Source organism: Ambystoma mexicanum, chromosome 12, assembly GCF_040938575.1.
Source record: "Ambystoma mexicanum isolate Mex_15411 chromosome 12, UKY_AmexF1_1, whole genome shotgun sequence".
Classification (NCBI taxonomy): Eukaryota; Metazoa; Chordata; class Amphibia; order Caudata; family Ambystomatidae; genus Ambystoma; species Ambystoma mexicanum.
Window position 1 is genome coordinate 625,303,442 of NC_090936.1, and position 18,486 is coordinate 625,321,927.

Here is an 18,486-nt window from a genome sequence, read left to right on the forward strand (position 1 = left end):
TTTCATCATTTTTAGGTCGAAAGGGCACCGCACAGGGCCCGGTGCATACAGCCCTATCAACCCCACTGCTAACTGTTGTGAATGCGTCCTGAAGAAGGGGGTTTAACATACATCAATATTAAGAACAAACCTTTTCTTGATTTTTTGACGGCCCTCAAACACAAATAAGTGTAGACGCTCCATGCCTTGTAGCAATAGACACATGGCTACCAATTATTGGTAATAAAGGTTGATAACCGCCCCACGATTCCAGAAAGAAGCACAAGACAATTGCTCTTTCACAATGCAGGCAGTCAGATGATGGAACACACTTCCATTATCTTAACACAGGACATTTTGGAACTTCTGAAAACCTTTCTTTTCAATCTTGACGAAGCCATCTGTTTAGCCCAGATTTTCAGTTTTTCATTTCACCTACAGTGCCAAGATATCTACGGGTGATGGTTGCGTTTAATTGAAACCGATGTTACATAACCTAACCTAACATGTACCATAAACTTGGGGGATTCTGACTGGGAGAGGGTTTATGCCCGAGGTTGTCATGTTCCAGGAGATTTTAAATTAGCAACTTTGGAGGTAGGAGTCATTACAGGCTAAAGCAAATTTGCAAAGACCCAGTCTTGGAGACTAACTTTGTAGCACTTAACCTGTGTACAAGCGCTTTACAAATAAACAATTACGAGCGTAGTAGTCGGCAATGTTGAAAAGCGAACAGATCGGTCCAAAAGGATGAGTATACAAGAGAGTTTGGAGTGGTGAACATCATAGAGCAGGTTGGGGACATGAAAGAGTGCAGTCTCAGTTGAGTGTTTACTATGGAAGCCAGATTGAAGTGGGCTTCCAAGGCCATTACCCTCAAGGAACTTAGTTTTCGGTTGAAGACCATCTGCTAAATAAAATTTGAACAATGAGGCAGCAGACGCACTGGGTGATAGTTTGCCGGGTGCGTTTTGGTCAGCAGAGGGTTTCTTCAAAAGGGGTTGGACAGTTGCAGATTTGAAGGAGGCTTGGTAGAGCCCAGTAAGGGGGAGTTTGAAGAGCTTGGAGAGATGAGGGCAGAATGAAGTAGAGAGAGAGGAGGGCAAGAGAGTTCCAAGCATCGTAGGTAGATTAGTCATGGAGGAAGTTAAGTTCAAGGTAGGTATTCGCGGATCGCTTTTGAAGGTGGAAGTCTTCCAGCATGACTTTGGGGATGTCTGTGGGAAGTGACTCAAGGTTTGGGTCAGAGAAGGATTCTGAGGAACTAGGGGGTCAATTGAGAGCCAAAACAGTGGGAGAAGTTGGGTGATGAGCTGAATAGTGACCTATTAAAAAGTAGAGTAGGTGATGTCCGAGGATGGCAGAGGTGCAGTGGTAAGTTTCTTACCGATAAGGAACCCCACTATAGCCTCCTTCCCAAGAGATTGGGGAAAATGGTAGAAGGTAGCAGAGTTAGTGTGGAGAGCTGCTAATAGAGTACAATCATGCAGGCGAGATCAAGGTTTCTGTGATGAAAGGAACTTACAGTTGAGTTGGGGATACGGGTTTCAGTAGTCTGTAATCTAACAAGACTTATTGTAGAGGGACTGCACATTCCAGATGTCAAATAAAAGAGCGATAGGAGGTGGGGAAGAGGATCTGGTATTTAGTATGTGAAGAGGATAGATGAGGTTGCAGCGAGCGCGGGAGTGTCTGCTGAGGCAACAATTGAGCACAATATTATTGATTGGCTTTAGCATGGGCCAGTTAAAACTATCATTAAGAGCTTTGACATCGGTTTCTTGGCGACCCTAGACAACATAGGCAACATGGATGTATCACTGATATGTACAACAAGGACTACTGGTGGCAAATTTATTTTACACCACGTGCCCAGGATTTAAATTTCTATATCCCAAGAGTAGTTTGAGAATACATGACCGGCTTCTTCAGAAAGTTCTCTCTAATAAAGAAAGGTTCCTCGCATCAGAGCTTAATACAGTTATGGCAACGCTTCTGAGGCACCCCTCGAACCCTTGCATAAGGCAGTCCTTCAATTTCTCCTGGAGGAAAACTTTCCTATTCGACATTGCCTCTGCAAAGCGAGTAGGAGAGATTTAACTCTTAGCTGTAGATCACCCATTCACTAGTGCTCATTGATAAAGGTTGTTTTTGTGCTCCAAACCAAAGTTTTCACCTTGAGGCTTTTTGACTATCAACTCACTCAACCTGCCGTTCTGTGGATTTTTCTTTCAAAATCGCACTTCAACAGACAAATGTTTACTGTGTACCCTGAATGTGAAACCAGCTTTGAAATATTACATTTATTGCACCAAGGTGATGCATCTCTCCAATCAAACCTGTGGCATTCGGACAAAATAGAACTTTCTATAACTGACGTAGCCAAATGGATATTGGCATACATTGGACTTTGCCACAGGAAAGCTTCAAGTGCTCTCCTGATTGTGTCAGAGCACATTCCATCAATGCCAAGAAGGTGAGGACTGCAATGCTTGCGGTGCCTCTAGAGGACGTATGCAGAGTGACGACATGGAAGCTGACCAATACTTTGAAGCATTATCGCATGGAGAAGGGCCAGAAAGAAAACTAAGGTTGACTAGATATTCTATAGAACTTATATTTTATAAGATGAGCCGTCTTTTCCATCTGTCCCGGTAGGGTTTATGGCCGTTGTGTTTTCTAACTGCTTTCTAGTCTTTGCAAGTTGAGGAATATACGATAGGTCCAATACTAGATTAGAAAGTTACCTGTAACTAGAGTTCTCAAGATTACATATCTTTCATGGATTCATATGTGACCTGCCATCCTGCCCCACTGAGACACTCCTGTGCCTGCATCGGGGTGCATTAACATAATCTGCCATGCTTGCACCTTTCTTATACTAGATTGCCTAGCACACAAAAGACCCAAAGAGAGGTGGCTTGATCACTAAAGGCAGTTTCATACTGTCGACTGGGAATATTCGCGAACCATTGAAGGATACCAATGCTAGATAATTTTAGTTGTGTGTGGGTGTATGTGGGTGTGTTTGGTCCTTTCCAGTTATGTTGCCTTCTGGTGTCTAGAAAGTAATTGGAGCATTGACCGTCAAAATTTCATAGTAAGGTACGATTTAGTACTGGGAGTAATGTATAGTTTTCAGGAAATACTGAACATCTATAAATGTTTTCTTCCATTGTTGCAGCAAACGCGGAGTAAATCAATACTGTACTGTATGTACTGTGGTGCTAAGAAGCCAAACCATTTCTGTTTTAGGTTCCCTGGAGATGGATTCGCCCGCTGAGCCAGTAAATAATCACCATGCTCATACCCACACACCAGTAGATAGTAAGTATACACAATTTGTCCATTTTATTGCATGACAAATGAGTTAATTTAAAAACAATCATGAAAATGCTGCACATTTTATGTTCAGAAAGGAAGCATAATCCAACTTCTCACCAAACAACTACAGACCATGTTCCTGAAAAGAAGTTCAAGTCCGAAGCCCTCTTATCAACGCTTACCTCAGATGTGTCAAAAGAAACTTTACCAGGTAATTAAATTGGAAAATCTGATTGTGATGCTTGTTATGTTCTTTTTATGTTCATTTTGTGCAACATGTCTATTTCACCATACTTATGTATTTTCACTATGCAATGGTGGTTAAAGGAGTCCTCTGATTTTACAGAAGGTATGTGAAAAATTACCCCGCGCCCCCAACCCGCCCTACTGGATCGCCTTTTCGACCTGTCATGCCTTTTGGCGTTAGTTCGCTACACTCCTGCTCTCGTCTACGCTTTCATATGTGGATTTCGCGTGATAAGGCCTCGGCAGTCCAATAGACGGCGACTCTGCATTTAGCATCCAACCTCGGTGGCGGAAAAAAACAATCTGCGGACTCAGACGTGTGAAGCATCATAAGTACTGAAAGGGTGCAGAAGAAGGAAATTTCCACAAAGGTGGCATATTTGTGGGCAAAGACTTTTATTCTGTGAAAATGAGAAAAGAAAACCTACCTATCGCTATCTCTCAGGGGAGGGGGGGGGGCAGAAGGGGTTCCTGCATCAGCTAAAAGATTTAAGGTCACTTTCAGGATGTCTGTCAGCTCAAAATGCCCACCATCCTGTGTCATGAAAACCTTGCTTATGACACTCGCACTCGAAACTGTACAATAGTGTTGGTTTGGCCAATCTCAGGAGAATGACTTCCTTCACCTGGGGTCAAGTTCCTGGTTTGTCGTAACAGTTCTATTGAGTTCAAAACGGTCTTGTCATGGGGGTGTACTTCACACGTGTTATCAGGGGGAATGGCTCCCCTGATAGTAGAGTCCCAAACACTCTGGTACTCCCTCTTGTTGTGCTAGGAAAATGACTCCCTTTTCCTGACTTATGTTTTCAGATAGTCTGGGGGAATGACTCCCTTCCCCAGGCCCCATTTGACCTTACTGCCTGTCTGATTTATCTGTTCCTTCAAACAGCCTTTGGGAATGACTCTCTCCCCCAGGCCTTGCCGAACTTTACTGCTGTTTCCGGGTACCAGGAGAATGTCTCCTGCATGGTATCTTGCTCTCAGTTCATCACAACCAGGGGTAATGACTCGCTTCCACTGGTCTTCTTTCCATCAGGCTTCACACTTATTGGTCTCACCTCTTTTTTGACTTATTCCACTTGGTTCACTTCCCTGCCAAATACTGCCACGAGGAAGATGACTCATATCTTTATCTTGTTCTCTATTTTTGGGGTCCTCAACCCTTTTCTGACCGTTAGTGCCCTTAAGGCTATCACCAACACGAGGAAGACCTTCTTGGATGCAAAAGTCACACACTATCACATTGGGGGTCCTTGACCCTTCTCTGGTGGTCAGTGGTTGTGGTGCCATCACTGACACGAGAAAGATTTCCTCTCATGCACAGTTCACTTGTACTTCCTTTTTAATTGGGGGACTGGTGGATGCCCCTGTTTCCCCATTTGACATTGCCAGGACCCTTTTGTGCCCCCACCGCTCACTCCCGTACCTTCTGGGATCTTCCCACCGGGCTCCAGTCTTTCCTGGGGTCTGCACTGACCGTGTCTTGGTTTTAGGCGTCTTCTGACGGCTTCTGGGTCACTGTGGTGTCTCTGCAACCTTTTGGCTCCTTGCAGTATCAGCACCTTTTACGGTTTGTATGGTCCACCTCCGCCTGGAGGGCGTGCTACTGCCTCATCAGCTTTTTGCAGGGTCTAGTGTCAGACCTGCCAGAGACGCGTCTAGCCCTTTGAATCTCCTGCGCCGAAAAGCTTCCATGAACGATAGTGTGTCAAGTCCCTCTTCGGTTTTTAAAGTCCATACAGGTATGTTTCTTCCTGGAAGGCTAGAATGCTCCTCGGAGTTCACAGAAGTGCCCTTCCAGCATCTGTGCATCTTCTTCATGTCACTACATGCTTCTAAGGTATTCATCTTCATCTCAGTACTGGGACCACTAAATGGTATACAACAATAGCAAATGGAAGTGCTAGCAAGTGGAGGTTGTCAAAAGGATGGCAAAGGGTTTGTGAAGGTTAGGTTGGGGAAATTGTGTCTAATTCTACCAAGGTGTTTATCCTCCTCAAGAGAGGGTGAGAGGGGGAGGGGGAGAGTCCCTCCCCATGAGCTCTTCCCGCATTGTACCACCCCCAAGGGGACTATCGAGCATTGTTCTAGCCACCCCGGCCTCATGGAAAAGGGCTCACCCTCGAAGGGCCTACATCATCACAGTGCCTGTACACATAGAACAGGTATGTGTTACAGGTACGCACGCCCCTGTCAACGCTTGAAACAACAATGTGTAATACTCTGCACCAACCCCTAGATGGCGGCCTATGCAAAGCATGCATTTCTAAATCTGATACAAGCTTCAGAAATAAGAGTACTAGTTAAGTAATATTTGTCATATTATTGTTGTCTGGTCATAAAAGCCCAATCACTATGCTTTATTTAATTTTAAAATGTTTATTGGTTTTACAAATTGCATAAAATACAAAACAAAAACCTTTTTACATTCTCCAGCATTCCTTCAATATAAAAAACATTTAAGATCTTTAAAAGAAAGTTTGCCCATGTCAACTTTAGAATTCCACAGCGATCATTATGTCCACTTATCCATTTTAATGGCTTTCCCCTCCATGGTTATCTTACGGTAGTCATTTAAATGACAGGAATGTGTTTACAATTCCCTTTTAAACACATATTCTACCAATTTCATCACCCTTACAACCAGACTTGTTCATTCGCCCCAAAGGATCCATCCCACCATTTCTCTGCAGATAGGCTTAGTGTGCAGGTATCAGTGTCCTCCAACAGTCTTTATATTACCAGTGTGAGAGCTTTATATGAAGTTATTAGATGGAACAGTTTCCACCTTCTCCTCCTCCCCACAGTATCTACATTGGTGGTTTGCCAGGTCGATTAGCTTTCTTGCCAATACCACTTCTCTCGTGGGTAAGATGTTCAATCTGCATCTAAGCAAAAGATCCCTATATTTAGGCGATGGGAACTTCTAAAGATACACTAGTTATTAATTTAAGCCCTTGCATTCAGTGATCAGAACTGGTCTCAACTTATCCAACCCTCTACTTTCAATGGTTTAAATCCAGTCTAAGTTCTGGAGCTCTTTCTTTTTGTCTTTTTTTTCAGCTTTCATGGGGTTTGCAATTAGTTTCTCTAGTTCGATATTTGCATTCCTTAAGGTCACCACCAATTTTGCTCTCCAGCAAATTAGACTAGGCACAGACTCGAAATCCTCCCTTTGGAGGATTGCGAACGGAGCTGCCAAATTCACCAAGATGCATTTTGTGAATAGGGCCATCGACTTCCACAAGGCTATCGAGGCCAAAGACTGCAGTCTCGATTCATATCTAATGGTGGACATTGGAAGGCAGTTGGGCAGTTTCAGAACTTTACGCCCAAAAATGCACTCCCAAATCCTCCAAGCTCCCCATTGTTGGTTTAGCATGGCTTCGAAGCCATATGTCAGAATTTGAGACACTTTTTGCCAGTAGAAAATGGTGATTAGCGAAAAGGAAAAACTGCCATACTTTCTGTGCTGAGCAGCACCCTGCAGTGATGGCTTTTCTGCTTTCCTCCTAAATGACATGTAATGGCTTTTATCGCCATGTTTTTGTTGATGACCACTCCTAAATAAACAATGTCAATGACCTCTAGCGGCTCAAGTAGCTTTTTTCTGTGCCCCGACGTCAAGACAAGTATCTTTTAATTCCCTACATTAATTTGCATATCATTGGACTTCAGAGAGTTAGAGAAGATCTCGATCCACCTCTGAAGTCCAAGGGGGGTTTGGTCTAGAAAGACCAAATCATCGGCGTACAGTATCCAAGGAACTTCAGTCGTGTTTATTTTCGGGAGGAATGCTTGAACTGTTTTGGGGGATTCTCCAAGGTCTGAAATATAGAGACTAAAAAGCAAGGGCGTCAAAGCACATCCTTGTTTAAGTCTGCAGAAGGTGTCAATTTTCCTTGAGAGCTGGCCGTTGCCCGACCTGTATTGAGGTGTTCGAGTATAGGGCTTCGAGTATAGGGCCTTCCATGGTCTCCACCAGGTCAGTGGGGCATTTCCATTGCAATAATTTACTCCAAAGCTGCTCTTTGTTCACACAGTCAAAGGCCTGCTCAAGGTTCGTAAAGGCCATATAAGCGCAGGATCCTTCCTCTACAGTGCTGTTTCGGGATGTAAATGAGGAACAAATGTGATGGGGCCCCTACTCCCTTCCTGAACCCTGTTTGTCTCGGGTCCAGTCTCCCTGTTTTTAGCACCCATGTATTTAGATCACGTAGTAACACTTATGCAAACAGTTTGCCAACTGGATCCAGTAGAGCGATGGTTTTTTGGATTGCCTCGATCGCTCTTATTATAATATGGGGACTATAATGACTTCCCTCCATGTCGTTGGAATTAGTTTGATTTTCATTATCTGTTTAAATATGGAGATAGCCATCCCTCCCAATACTTCAATGTTTTCTTTTAACACCTGGTTCGACAGCCCGTCCTGCCTTGCCGCTCGTGAGCAATTAAGTTTTCCTATGATTGATCTTGTGTCCCCTTCATCGAGAAAGAAATGCCAGCTCTTGTTGTGCTTCTTGATGTTCATTTGACTATAGTCCAGATGGGTAGAGGGCAGAGTAATGAGATGCCCATCGGTCCTCTGTAACCTCACCTGTCAAAGTGTTATTAAGGAGCTGCCATAAGCTCCTAGTATTTTACTGGCATACAGTTTTCAACATTATCTCTGTATCCCTCTGCATTCTCAAGGCTCTAGTAGCTAGAAGGCAATTGCAATATTTTTGTCTGCAGGTGCATATCAGCTCATATTTTCCTGGGCCTTGGGCTTTCTCCAATTCCCTAATATCCGCTCTCAATTCTCAGCTCATCCTCACCAGCACGGGATCATATGTGTGTTTAGGGACTTTATTAAAATGTCCTCCTGTATTTCTTGCTACCATGTAATCGTGGAGTATCCACACATAATCCACCGTGCTCTGGTCCTTCATAATAGAGGCCTCAAAATGGTGGGCAATATTTGTGACTTTGTTCTGATGAATCCTTACCGATTTTCTTCCCCATGTGACTTCAACCTGGCCCATTTCGCACTTATGCGGGGGGTGGGAGGGCGATAGGTATCATGCAGGGATATCGCTAGAAGATCATGGTCACTAGAAGGTTGTTTTACTATTTAAAATGTATTGACCTTTTCTATCAAGTTTCTAGACACAAAACAGTAATCGATGCAGGATCTTGGCGAGTCTCTTCCCCACGTACAAGCACCCGTCATATCGCTGGGCATTTAGCATAATCAACTCCCTGGCAGATGACTCTAAGACTCAACACCTCGCTTGTTTGCTCATTTGACATTCATTCAAGGGCCATCCTTCATCATTCAGCAAATGCATATTCAGGCCCCCACAAATGATAATATTGAGGTTTTACCAATCAGCCACAATTTTATCTGACATTTATTATAGACTTAACAAACTTTACTTTTTGGCACATATTAACCCTCCAATATACATTGATTAGAAAATACTTCATTGCCATCGGCAGTAGTTCTTTAGTAAACTTTAGGACTTGCACATATGTGCTCAGGATTTTGTGGCTAATTACTGTGAGACCCACATCCATCCTTAGCAGTGTTAGGAGGCCTGAGAAGGGTCTGCCCAGAATGCCTTTGCATGCTGGATTTAAATGGGATTCGTAGCCCTCGCACAGCGGTTTAGTTCTTAGCCTGGGCCTGGTCTCCTGAAAGCACAAGATATCATAGTGCCCTAATGAGCGTGCTCTATCAGTTAGGAGATATGAACTTTTCAAATCCTCTAGTGTTCCAGGATCCTAATAGGAGTCCAGAGGGATCTTGCAGTTGATCATTCTATTTATGAGTGGGATTGCATAGTGTCCCAGCTAACCATTCCCAACTGACTTGCTTGCGGTCTTGTCGCTTGTCAGATTTTTGACATTTGTTGCCATTCCTGTTTAGACTTTGGTTCTCCACTGTGAATTTTAGCGGGGAAAGTTTTTTTTGTGAAAGGGGCACTAGCATCTTCTTTGGATGTTGGGCTGCATCTGAAGTCTTTTGGTTGGGCTCAAACTCTTTTTGAACTCGTTGCAATGTTCCTTGAGTGTTGTTCAGGAGAATTACTGTTATGGCGCTTCTGTCTGCCTACTGGACCTTAATCCTGGTGATCGCTCAGTTCATAGCCCAGCGGTAGCAATTTGTCACTTTTGGCTAGCAGATTTTCCTTAGTTGTTGACGAGTCCAGATGAAGAATCACCCAGTCCATTTTCCTTTCTGTCACGAATTCAACCGCCCAGATATCGTCAGCCGTAATGTGTCTAAGCTCAGGGATATAGTGCAAAAGATTCATAATATTCTGCCTGTTCAAGATTGGAGCTTCAGGGTATGCTCTCCAAATAGACTTAGAGATCTTTCTTTTGCTCAGTCTGTTCAGAGCAAGGTAGCTTTTTTTTTATTTTCTCCTGAGTTTTTGATGACCATTTCCTGGTGGTCTCACTGACGTTTTTTTAACATTATGTCGATTAGCCCTCTGTGGCAGATCATTCAATGCTATTTTTTCTTCCAGTGTTTTGAACTGCCAATCCTTTTGGGCAGCCGTAGGGTGCTTGGCTTTGATCGTAGATTTACTGTTATATGAATCTTGGTGATTTGGGCAAATTTGGCTAACTTTCAATTTCAGCCCAATCAGATCTGCTCACATTATTCCACTCCTCTTCCTCTTCCTCTCAGTCCATAATTTCCAGTAGATCACTCAAACATCTTTTGACGTGAGTTTGTTGGCATTAGCCATTCCCGTATTTACCCTGTCGATGCCGGCCTCGGAAAGTTCAATCAATTGCGGCACTTCATTGGACAAGAAGTGCTCCTTTCGAGAATGTTTTGGGGACTGATGTATATCAAGGGGCAGGGGAGTCGTGATATTTCTCAAGAATGCTCTGGAACCATTGGATTTCCTTTTCCTCATTGTTAAGTTTTTAGTTTTTTTTCCTCCCGTTTTCCATCTCCTTTCCAAGGACCCTTGGATGCCGTCACCGTTTCCTGGGCAGGGCTTAGCTTGAACATCAAGAGTATATTTATTTCCTTTCTAGGGCCTTGTGTTGGAGGTTTAATAGCCGTTCTCACTTCAGTCACCTCTAGTTCTTCATTGGAGGCTGCTAGCTCCGGAGAATTCGAACTGGGAGGTATAGGTCGATTTATGACGACCTTCCCCGCCTCAGCTCTTTTCCATTGTGTCCGCATCCACTTGCAGTCTTCCAAGATTGCCTCCATTAGAAGGGTCTTGTCTGTGGTTTCTCTCCTTGCCATGTCATATAGGCCATTCTGCCATTGAAAGGTGGCTTCTGCTTCTTTGTTCAGTCGGTCCTCCCCCTTGGCAACAAACAACCATAACAATTAAAGTGGACTGGTCTTGCAATGCACTATTGATTGATTCATATAGTTTGGTGAAGGGTGAGAGTGAGATCATCGGAGTTACCATCAGTACTTGCTGAATGTGGCTTGATTCATCATTTGATGAAAAGTTTTCACTTCTCAGTTCTTCACGAGGTAACCAAGAAGAGGTGTGAGAGCTTGTCCTTGAAGAGTTAGAAGAGCTGCTGGCTGAGGGCCTTCTTTCAAGTGGCAAATGCTGCATATCCCGGGGGCTAAGATGGTACCAATATTTTTATTTGAGGGGCCTGCATTAAAGATGTCAACCATCCCGCTTTCCATCTCACTAGGTCGCTCCCCATTGTCAAATGTCAGCGGGGTGCCAGGTTGCATACTAGTTAATTTCAGTCTCGGTGGGGGGCACATGCAATCCAGGGCAGGGGCAAGAGAGGGGGGCATATGGGGCATGCCACTCTCAAATCAGCAAGCAACAAGTCTTGGTCTAAGGCAGTCAGCCTATTCTTAATTATGGACAGACATTTCCTTTTTTGGCAGGATATTTTCTGTCAAGATGGTCAGGTCTTTAGACAGTTAAGCTGCTAATTCTGAGTTTTTTTCAGATCTATTTTAATTGAGTAGTCCTCCTGATCTTGATTTGCATTAAGGGGTACATTCACACAGGCACTCATCCAACTCGTTCATTCTTCTGTTCGCGTTTTGGCTGGGCCCCTGCCCACAACAGCACTAGGATTCTCCTCCTCTGATAACTGAAGGGTTTTGTTCAAAGATGAGGGGTATTGATATATGCTCATTTCCAGGAAGGGGAGAATTTTCATCTCCACCTGACCCCATAGGGATCTTCTTTGCCTTTTTTAAGACCCCTCTTGTCAGGAGTGGACTTTCAATGGGCGGCAGGGACAGAAGAAACAAGTGTGAAGGAGAAGGGAGCTCTGCTGGAATCAGACAGGGATTGCTGACTTCACCCCGGAGCTCAGGAATTTTAGCTCAGGTCGAGGTGAAGGTAAATTAGCGGGCTCCAAAGAGCAGGTTGTAGCACTTTCATGGTAGCTGGTCATTGCACAGACCTTGCCCAACATATTTTTGGTAACGTCTTGATCATACACAGTTTGGCAGTCCGCAAGAACATCTCCCAGAGCAAACCGTTTTACCTGATGTTGGGTCCAGGCTCCAGCTGCACTTTTTGGCTGCATTGACATAGCTCCGCCTGCAGATTTTTAGTTCAATTTCTCCACAGCATAACCTGCTCCCACTCTTAACAAATTACACCAAAATGCTCCCACACCCCTCACGAAAAGGAGAGTATATTTAGTTTCCTCTGCTGCTTCAAAGAAGCTACCGCGTTTCTTTGGATGGCTCACACGGCTCCCAAGACAACTAAGACCAAAAACTCCACTTAGCCTCCCACTCGCCGCTCCGCGTGCAGCGGCTCTAGTGGGGCTTTTAAGTCCTTTGCAGGTCGATTCAGGGTTCAAACTAGACCCGCAGCAGTAGACCAAGTAGAAACACAGAGGCTCAGCATCAAAGACTCTACTTAGCCTCCCACTTTGCCACTTTAACAACTTTGTTCAAAGGGTTTTTTGTCACAGATGGCTCAAGGAATACTCAGTCTTTATATTGAAAGCTTCACCAAGGAGCTTTGGCTGTCCCTGTCTCACTCGACTCAAAACAGCCTTTTTAATCCTTATCCAGGCATCCTTATTCCCCTTGTATCGTAGATAAATAATATTGCCCCCGCTCCCCTGCTGTCGACTTTCTAGACTCGTTGGTTGTGTCCACTTAAAAGCAATAGCCTTTTCCAGCTAGACTCCCTCAGGGGATACCTGCACTACTGCTCCCATCTCCATGCTAATGCTCCCTCCTCCCCAACTACTCTTCCTCTCCACCTTCCCCAGTCACACTCTTTTCACTCTCACAACCACTTCATATTCAATTTCTACACTCCCTTCAGTAGTCTTACACACTAATCTCACATGCACAGCTGCAATGCAGTACCACTTGCACTCCCCAACCAATACCGTACCTACTCTGCGATTGGCCTCCATGCTCTTGTCCACTCTTTTTTGTTTTTTTTTCCTGCTGGTCTCTTGTTCTGCTACCTCCTTCGCCTCTGACCTCACGCAAACGACCCTTATCTTCCTATGCCATGGGGTCTCTTTTAATCCCCTTCCTATTGGCTGGTTGGACATCTGGCACTAGCCAATCTGCCCTGTCGTCCCTCCCGGTAGGTGAATACAGCAAATGTTTACATCACTTTTGAAGTCTTAACCTTTTCTCCCATGTGTGTTGTAAAGTGTCTACGTTAGTGTTCTGGTGGGCAGGGGTTTGGGGGGCCTGGCCTTGCCTCCCCAAATGCAAGCACAGTCTTTCTTGGTGCTAGAAGAAATTGTCTTATTCTCCAGCATGGGGTCTGGCATGTATTCACATGCTCATGAATATTCGCCGTCGTCAGGCTAGGAATCCTCAGTAAAAGAGAAAACAGCTTTACTTTCAATTACAAACTGTATTTCCCCTTTTAAACCAATCACTGTCCTCGGTCATACTGCCCCCATCCAGTGACTGCCCTCTCCCCAAGCCCCTCCTCTGGCAGCCATTTTCAGATTTTTACTGCACGCTTCAGTGTTGGGAGTCCTCGAGTGTTAGGAAGAATTCTCAGAAATGTGCCAATTCCTTGGAGACCCCCAGCAACTTTGCTGGATTTTGAGGACTTGATTTTTCTGACCTGGAGAGAGTGAGACCCTTTTTTCCACTCTCATGTATTTTAATGTGGTTCTTATGCACTGTTTCTTTTGGTTGTGGAGTCTGACAAACTCCATAGGCATCATCTTTTACATTGGGCATCATTACAAGTGAGGCGGAATGGGTTAACGGGCTCCGCTAATGGTGGCGGGCCCGTTAACACCATTCCGCTGTCGTCTTGCGGGACCCGTTAAGGATGCCTGGTAAAACCAGGTTTCGTTACCGGGTCCCGCAAGGGGAAGAGGGAGAGTTTGGAGGCTATGAGGTGCCTGCGGACTGCAGGGAGGTCCTCACCAAGGCATCGTCGACTTTGAAGTTCTTCGGCCACAAGTGGAAGTGTTTTGCTACGTGGTGCCGGTCTCAGAAGGTTACCCCTCTGAGGGTCATGGCCAGCAGATTCTTCCATACTTGATATCCTTGGCCAAGGCCAGACTGGCGCACGCCTCTATGGAGGTACGATCTTTAACTCTGGTGAAGGCTCCTGTCCCGGCATGGGAATTAAACATGCTCCTGACGAGGCTCATCGGGGGGGGGGGAGCGCCCTTCAAGCCTATGCATCAGGCCCCTCTCAAGTTCCTCTTGTGGAAAGTGACTTTCCTTGTGGCCATCGCCTCCAACAGGAGGGTGGGTGAGATACAGGCCTTATCCTCCAAACAACCATACCTGACTTTCCAACGAATCGAGGGTGGTGCTGCAAACGCACCCCTCTTTAAGCCAAAGGTTCCGTCGGAATTCCACCTCAACAAGGCTTTGGTATTACCTGTTTTTCCCGAAGCCTTCGTCCCTGGCTGAATGGGCTTTGCACTCGCTGAACTTTGCTCGTTCCTTGAACTTCTACGTGATGCACACAAAGAGTTTTCAGAAGGCTTCTCAACTGTTTCTGAACTTTGGTCCTGTGAACCATGGGAAGGCCTTGTCCGGGGGCTTCCATTTAAAGGTGGCTGTCGGGCTGCATCACGCACTGTGATCAGTTGGCGAACCGACTGCTGCCCGGCTGTCCTAGAGCCCACTCCACCAAAGTGATTGCTGCAACAATGGCGTTCCTTTCTGGTGTGCGCCCTGCTGGACATCTGCAGGGCTGCTACGTGGAGGTCCATGCACACCTTCAGAGTTCGACTGCGTCGACATGGACTCCAGGGAGGAGTCCAGAGTCGGCCAAGCAGTGCTGCGCAACCTGTTCACTTGAAGGTGAGCCTGGTGAGGAGGTAAGAGATGCTTAATGTTGAGCCTTGCCATCTCCCGTGGTTGTGCATGTGTGTACTGCTATGTATTCTTACAAGAAAGGGGATACAGTGCATCTCCTTAGCACTCCAAATAAGGTGCTGGCTCACTATATAAAATGTAAAGGAATGGGAATCCCACTTTACTTCTCTGAACAATAGTTCACCCAAGTGATAATAAGGGAAATTACAAAGGGAAGCCCAAAGAGGCACCCCAGCCTAAGCCCAAAAGTTATAGAAAGGAACAAGTTACTTACCTGTAATTGTTGTTCTCCAACAAGGGTATGGCATGGATTCACATGCTCATGAATATTCCTCTGTCTTTCTCCTAACAACCAATTACTGGTCTCTGGGTCATACTGCCCCCAGCCAATGACTGCACTCTACCCAGGCCACTTCTCTGGCAGCCATCTTCAGATTTTTACTGCATGTTCAATTGTTGGGAGTCCTTGTGTATAGCTCTCGAGCTTTTACTGTGTTTTGTGATTTTTTTTTTTTTTTTTCTGTCAATCGAGCCTCCAGTTCCATTGATCAACCCTCCGATTAACGGGGACCCGCTTTCGGATTCTTCAGTGCCCCTCAAGGGCAGATTTTTGTCCAGTTTCTTCTTGGAGGATTCCAGAAATTCTTTGAGGCCTACACCTCGTGGACATGGCGGAGGAGGAGGAGGACTTGGCACCTCTGTTCAAGGTTTGCCCCAGCTGAAACCGACGGAATGTCTTTTTGGACAATGGACACACCCTGTACCTCTACTGCCTGCATTCGGACCAGACAATGTGGAGGACGACTGTGTGGCTTGTCTGGAGACTGACGCAAGCGCCTCAATGAGTGGCTGCAGGCCAAGGCCCCTGCTCTGGGTGAGTCCCAGCAGCATGCCACCACTGGCCAGTAAAAGAAAGCTAAGTGGTCTTCTAAGACCTTTTAGGGCACTCCTCCCGCAGGGGCCCAACATAAGGCTAAGCACCGTGAGTCCACTGCCTCGGGCAGCGCCGTTGCGACCGCCTCATCGGCGGCCAAGGTGAGTTCAGCATCTCCAGCACCTTCGACCACGAGCCAGCGCTCCGGTTCTTCAAAGAAGAGGAAGTCGGACCATCCGGGCAAGCTTTTGGAGAAGACCCAGATCCGTCCGACGGACAAGGCCAAAAGGGAAGGTAAAGTAAAGGCTGCAGACTCGGCCAAGACCCGAAGGCCCAGGTGCATCAGGCGAAGGCCCACACTTCCATCGACGTAGTAGCGGCGTCCCTCGCGAAGGCGGCTGGGGCGGATTTGCAGGGCACTGCCCCAAAGGCGAGAGTATCCCTGCCTGCCAGGAGGGAGTCCTCTTTCCAGCCCATCGAAACGACCCTGGAGAAGGTGATGCCCATCATTTCACCGAAACAGTCTCCCTTGGTCGCAGAGAAGGGGGGGGCACGGTAGTCCTCCAGGGGACAGACATTTCCTCAGAGGAGCTCACCAACCTCCCGGTCCTCCAGGAGGGGAGATGTGTCTAGAGCAGGCCCTACAGGGGTATCCTGACGAGGGTGACGATGAGGAGATCGACGAGAAGCCACAGGGCGGGGACGATTGAGCAGACCAGCCTAAGACGCAAACGCCCCTCTCCCCTTCGCCTCCACCCCAGCAGCCACCTGGGGATATCTCAGTGGATATTCTTGCTGCTCTAAGTACACTTTGCTCGAATATCCAGACAAGGTTGCCTCTTGTGCCGGCGGAAGCACCATCCAAGAGGAGGAGAGTTCACCCCCTCTCCGCCCTTTCACCCCTCGCCTCCCTCCTCCTCCTCCTCTCTCCACCCCCCGAGGGATGACACAGAACCAGACATGGCAACGACGGCACTGGCACAGATGACGGCGGCCTAGGGGATCTCCTGTCTCCGCCGGCCAGATCTTCACCGCCCAACGAGATTGGCTCGTTCCACGCCATGATCTCCAGGGCCTCAGACCGGTTCCAGCTCATCCCGGGGGAGAAGAAGAGGGTTTCCTTTACCAGCGCCGGGAGGCGAAGAGGAAGACTGTGCTTTCGATCCCGCTATTGGATGACATTTTGGACGAGGGGTTGCCCCTCATGAAGAACCCTTCATCGGCTCCGGCGAAGAGGGATCGCTACGAGAAGAAATAGAGTGATGGACTCTGCGCCCAAGTACTTATGGTCCCAGCCGTCTCCAGACTCGGTGGTTTCAGCAGCAGCCAAGAAGTGTCTTCGGCTCATCTTCGTTGGCGGCCTCCTCCCCCCGGATGGTGAGGGGAAGAAGTTGGATGCCATGGGGCGAAGAGTGATCACGTCAGCAGCGCAACCATCAAGGCCGCCAGCACCCTCCATCGTGGCGCGTTACGACAGGGAACTTTGGTTCAAGATGGCCCCCGAAGATGGTCCTTCCCGACGACAAGAGGGCTGAGGCGTTGGAGATTCTACAGGAAGGCGAGGTGGCTTCAGACCACACCATTACAGTGGCCACGGACATTGCCGACACAGGATTCCGCCAAATGGGCAGCAGCGTTTGCCTTCATCGGCGAGGCTGACTGAGGGCCACTAATTTCCGCCAGGATGTTCAGCCGAAGGTGTTGGACATGCCCTTTTATGGGGCCAGTTAGTTTGGAAAGACTGTGGATGAGTCTCTCCAGGCCATCAAAGCGGACACTGAGATGGCTCGTGCCTTGGGCACGCTTCAACGACAACAGCTGTCCTTTCTGATTTCTGGAGGGAAATCCCAAAGTTCCTCTAAAGGATTCGGAGGAGGTGCCTCATCCTACCACCAGCTCTCCTGCTCATCGGCCCAGGAGACCTACATGGGCTTTGCCAAGTCTGGAGGTGGACGTTGTTGCCCCCAAGGCGACGCTTTGACGTCAGAAACAAGATTGAACCGGCTGTGGAATCGGGCCCCCACCGGTGCACCCCGGTGGGAGGCCGGCTGGCGAACTTCATCAGCGTTGGGAAAACCATCTCCACCGACCGTTGGGTGCTGGATGCTCTTGCCTACAGATTTACCCTAGAGTTCCAGCGGAAGTGTCCACGGATACTACCAGTTGCCGGTCAGGAAAACCACGTCCCTCAGCTGCTGCTGGAGGTACGGGCCATGTTAAAAAAGGGGGCGATTGAGCTCGTGCCAAAGAGGCTCCGGGGCTCTGGAGTTTACTCTCGTTATTTCCTCATTAGAAAGAAGACCGGCGGTTGGAGGCCCATTGTGGACCTCTGCCGTATGAACAAGTACATCAAGTCCCAAAAGTTTCAGATGGTGACTCTTCAGCACGTGCTAGGACAGCTGGAAGAGGGGGATTTTCTATTGTCGCTGGACTTGATGGATACCTATTTTCACATCTCCATGCACAAGGGACATCACAGGTACCTACGCTTCGTGGTTCAAGGACAACATTACCAGTTCAAGGCCCTTCCCTTCGGGTTGAAGTCTGCGGTGCAAGTGTTCACCAAGTGCCTGGCTCCGGTGGCGGCGCAGCTGCGTCTAGGAGGGATCCACGTGTACCCTTACCTGGACGACTGTCTCATCCTGGTGAACTTAAAGGATATCGCCGTCGACCACACGACAAAGACAGTCCAACTCCTGACGGATGGGGTTCTCAATAACTTTGCAAAGTCCTGCTTGACTCCATCGCAGGACGCACTGTTTCTGGGGGCACGACTCAACAC

At 47.1% G+C, this 18,486-nt stretch overlaps 1 protein-coding gene across 2 annotated transcripts in view; it reads left to right on the forward strand.

The window, feature by feature from the left end:
- The window catches only part of ING3 (inhibitor of growth family member 3), an 833,611-nt gene that overhangs the window by 404,990 nt on the left and 410,135 nt on the right, over positions 1-18,486 (forward strand). Inside the window, exons 6-7 of one of the 2 annotated variants that reach the window (XM_069629079.1) lie at positions 3,235-3,306; positions 3,434-3,514. In XM_069629079.1, coding sequence (XP_069485180.1) covers positions 3,235-3,306; positions 3,434-3,514 — 153 coding nt within the window. Of the gene's footprint in view, positions 1-3,234; positions 3,307-3,394; positions 3,515-18,486 lie in introns of both variants that reach the window. The other variant, XM_069629078.1, reaches the window with a different exon arrangement.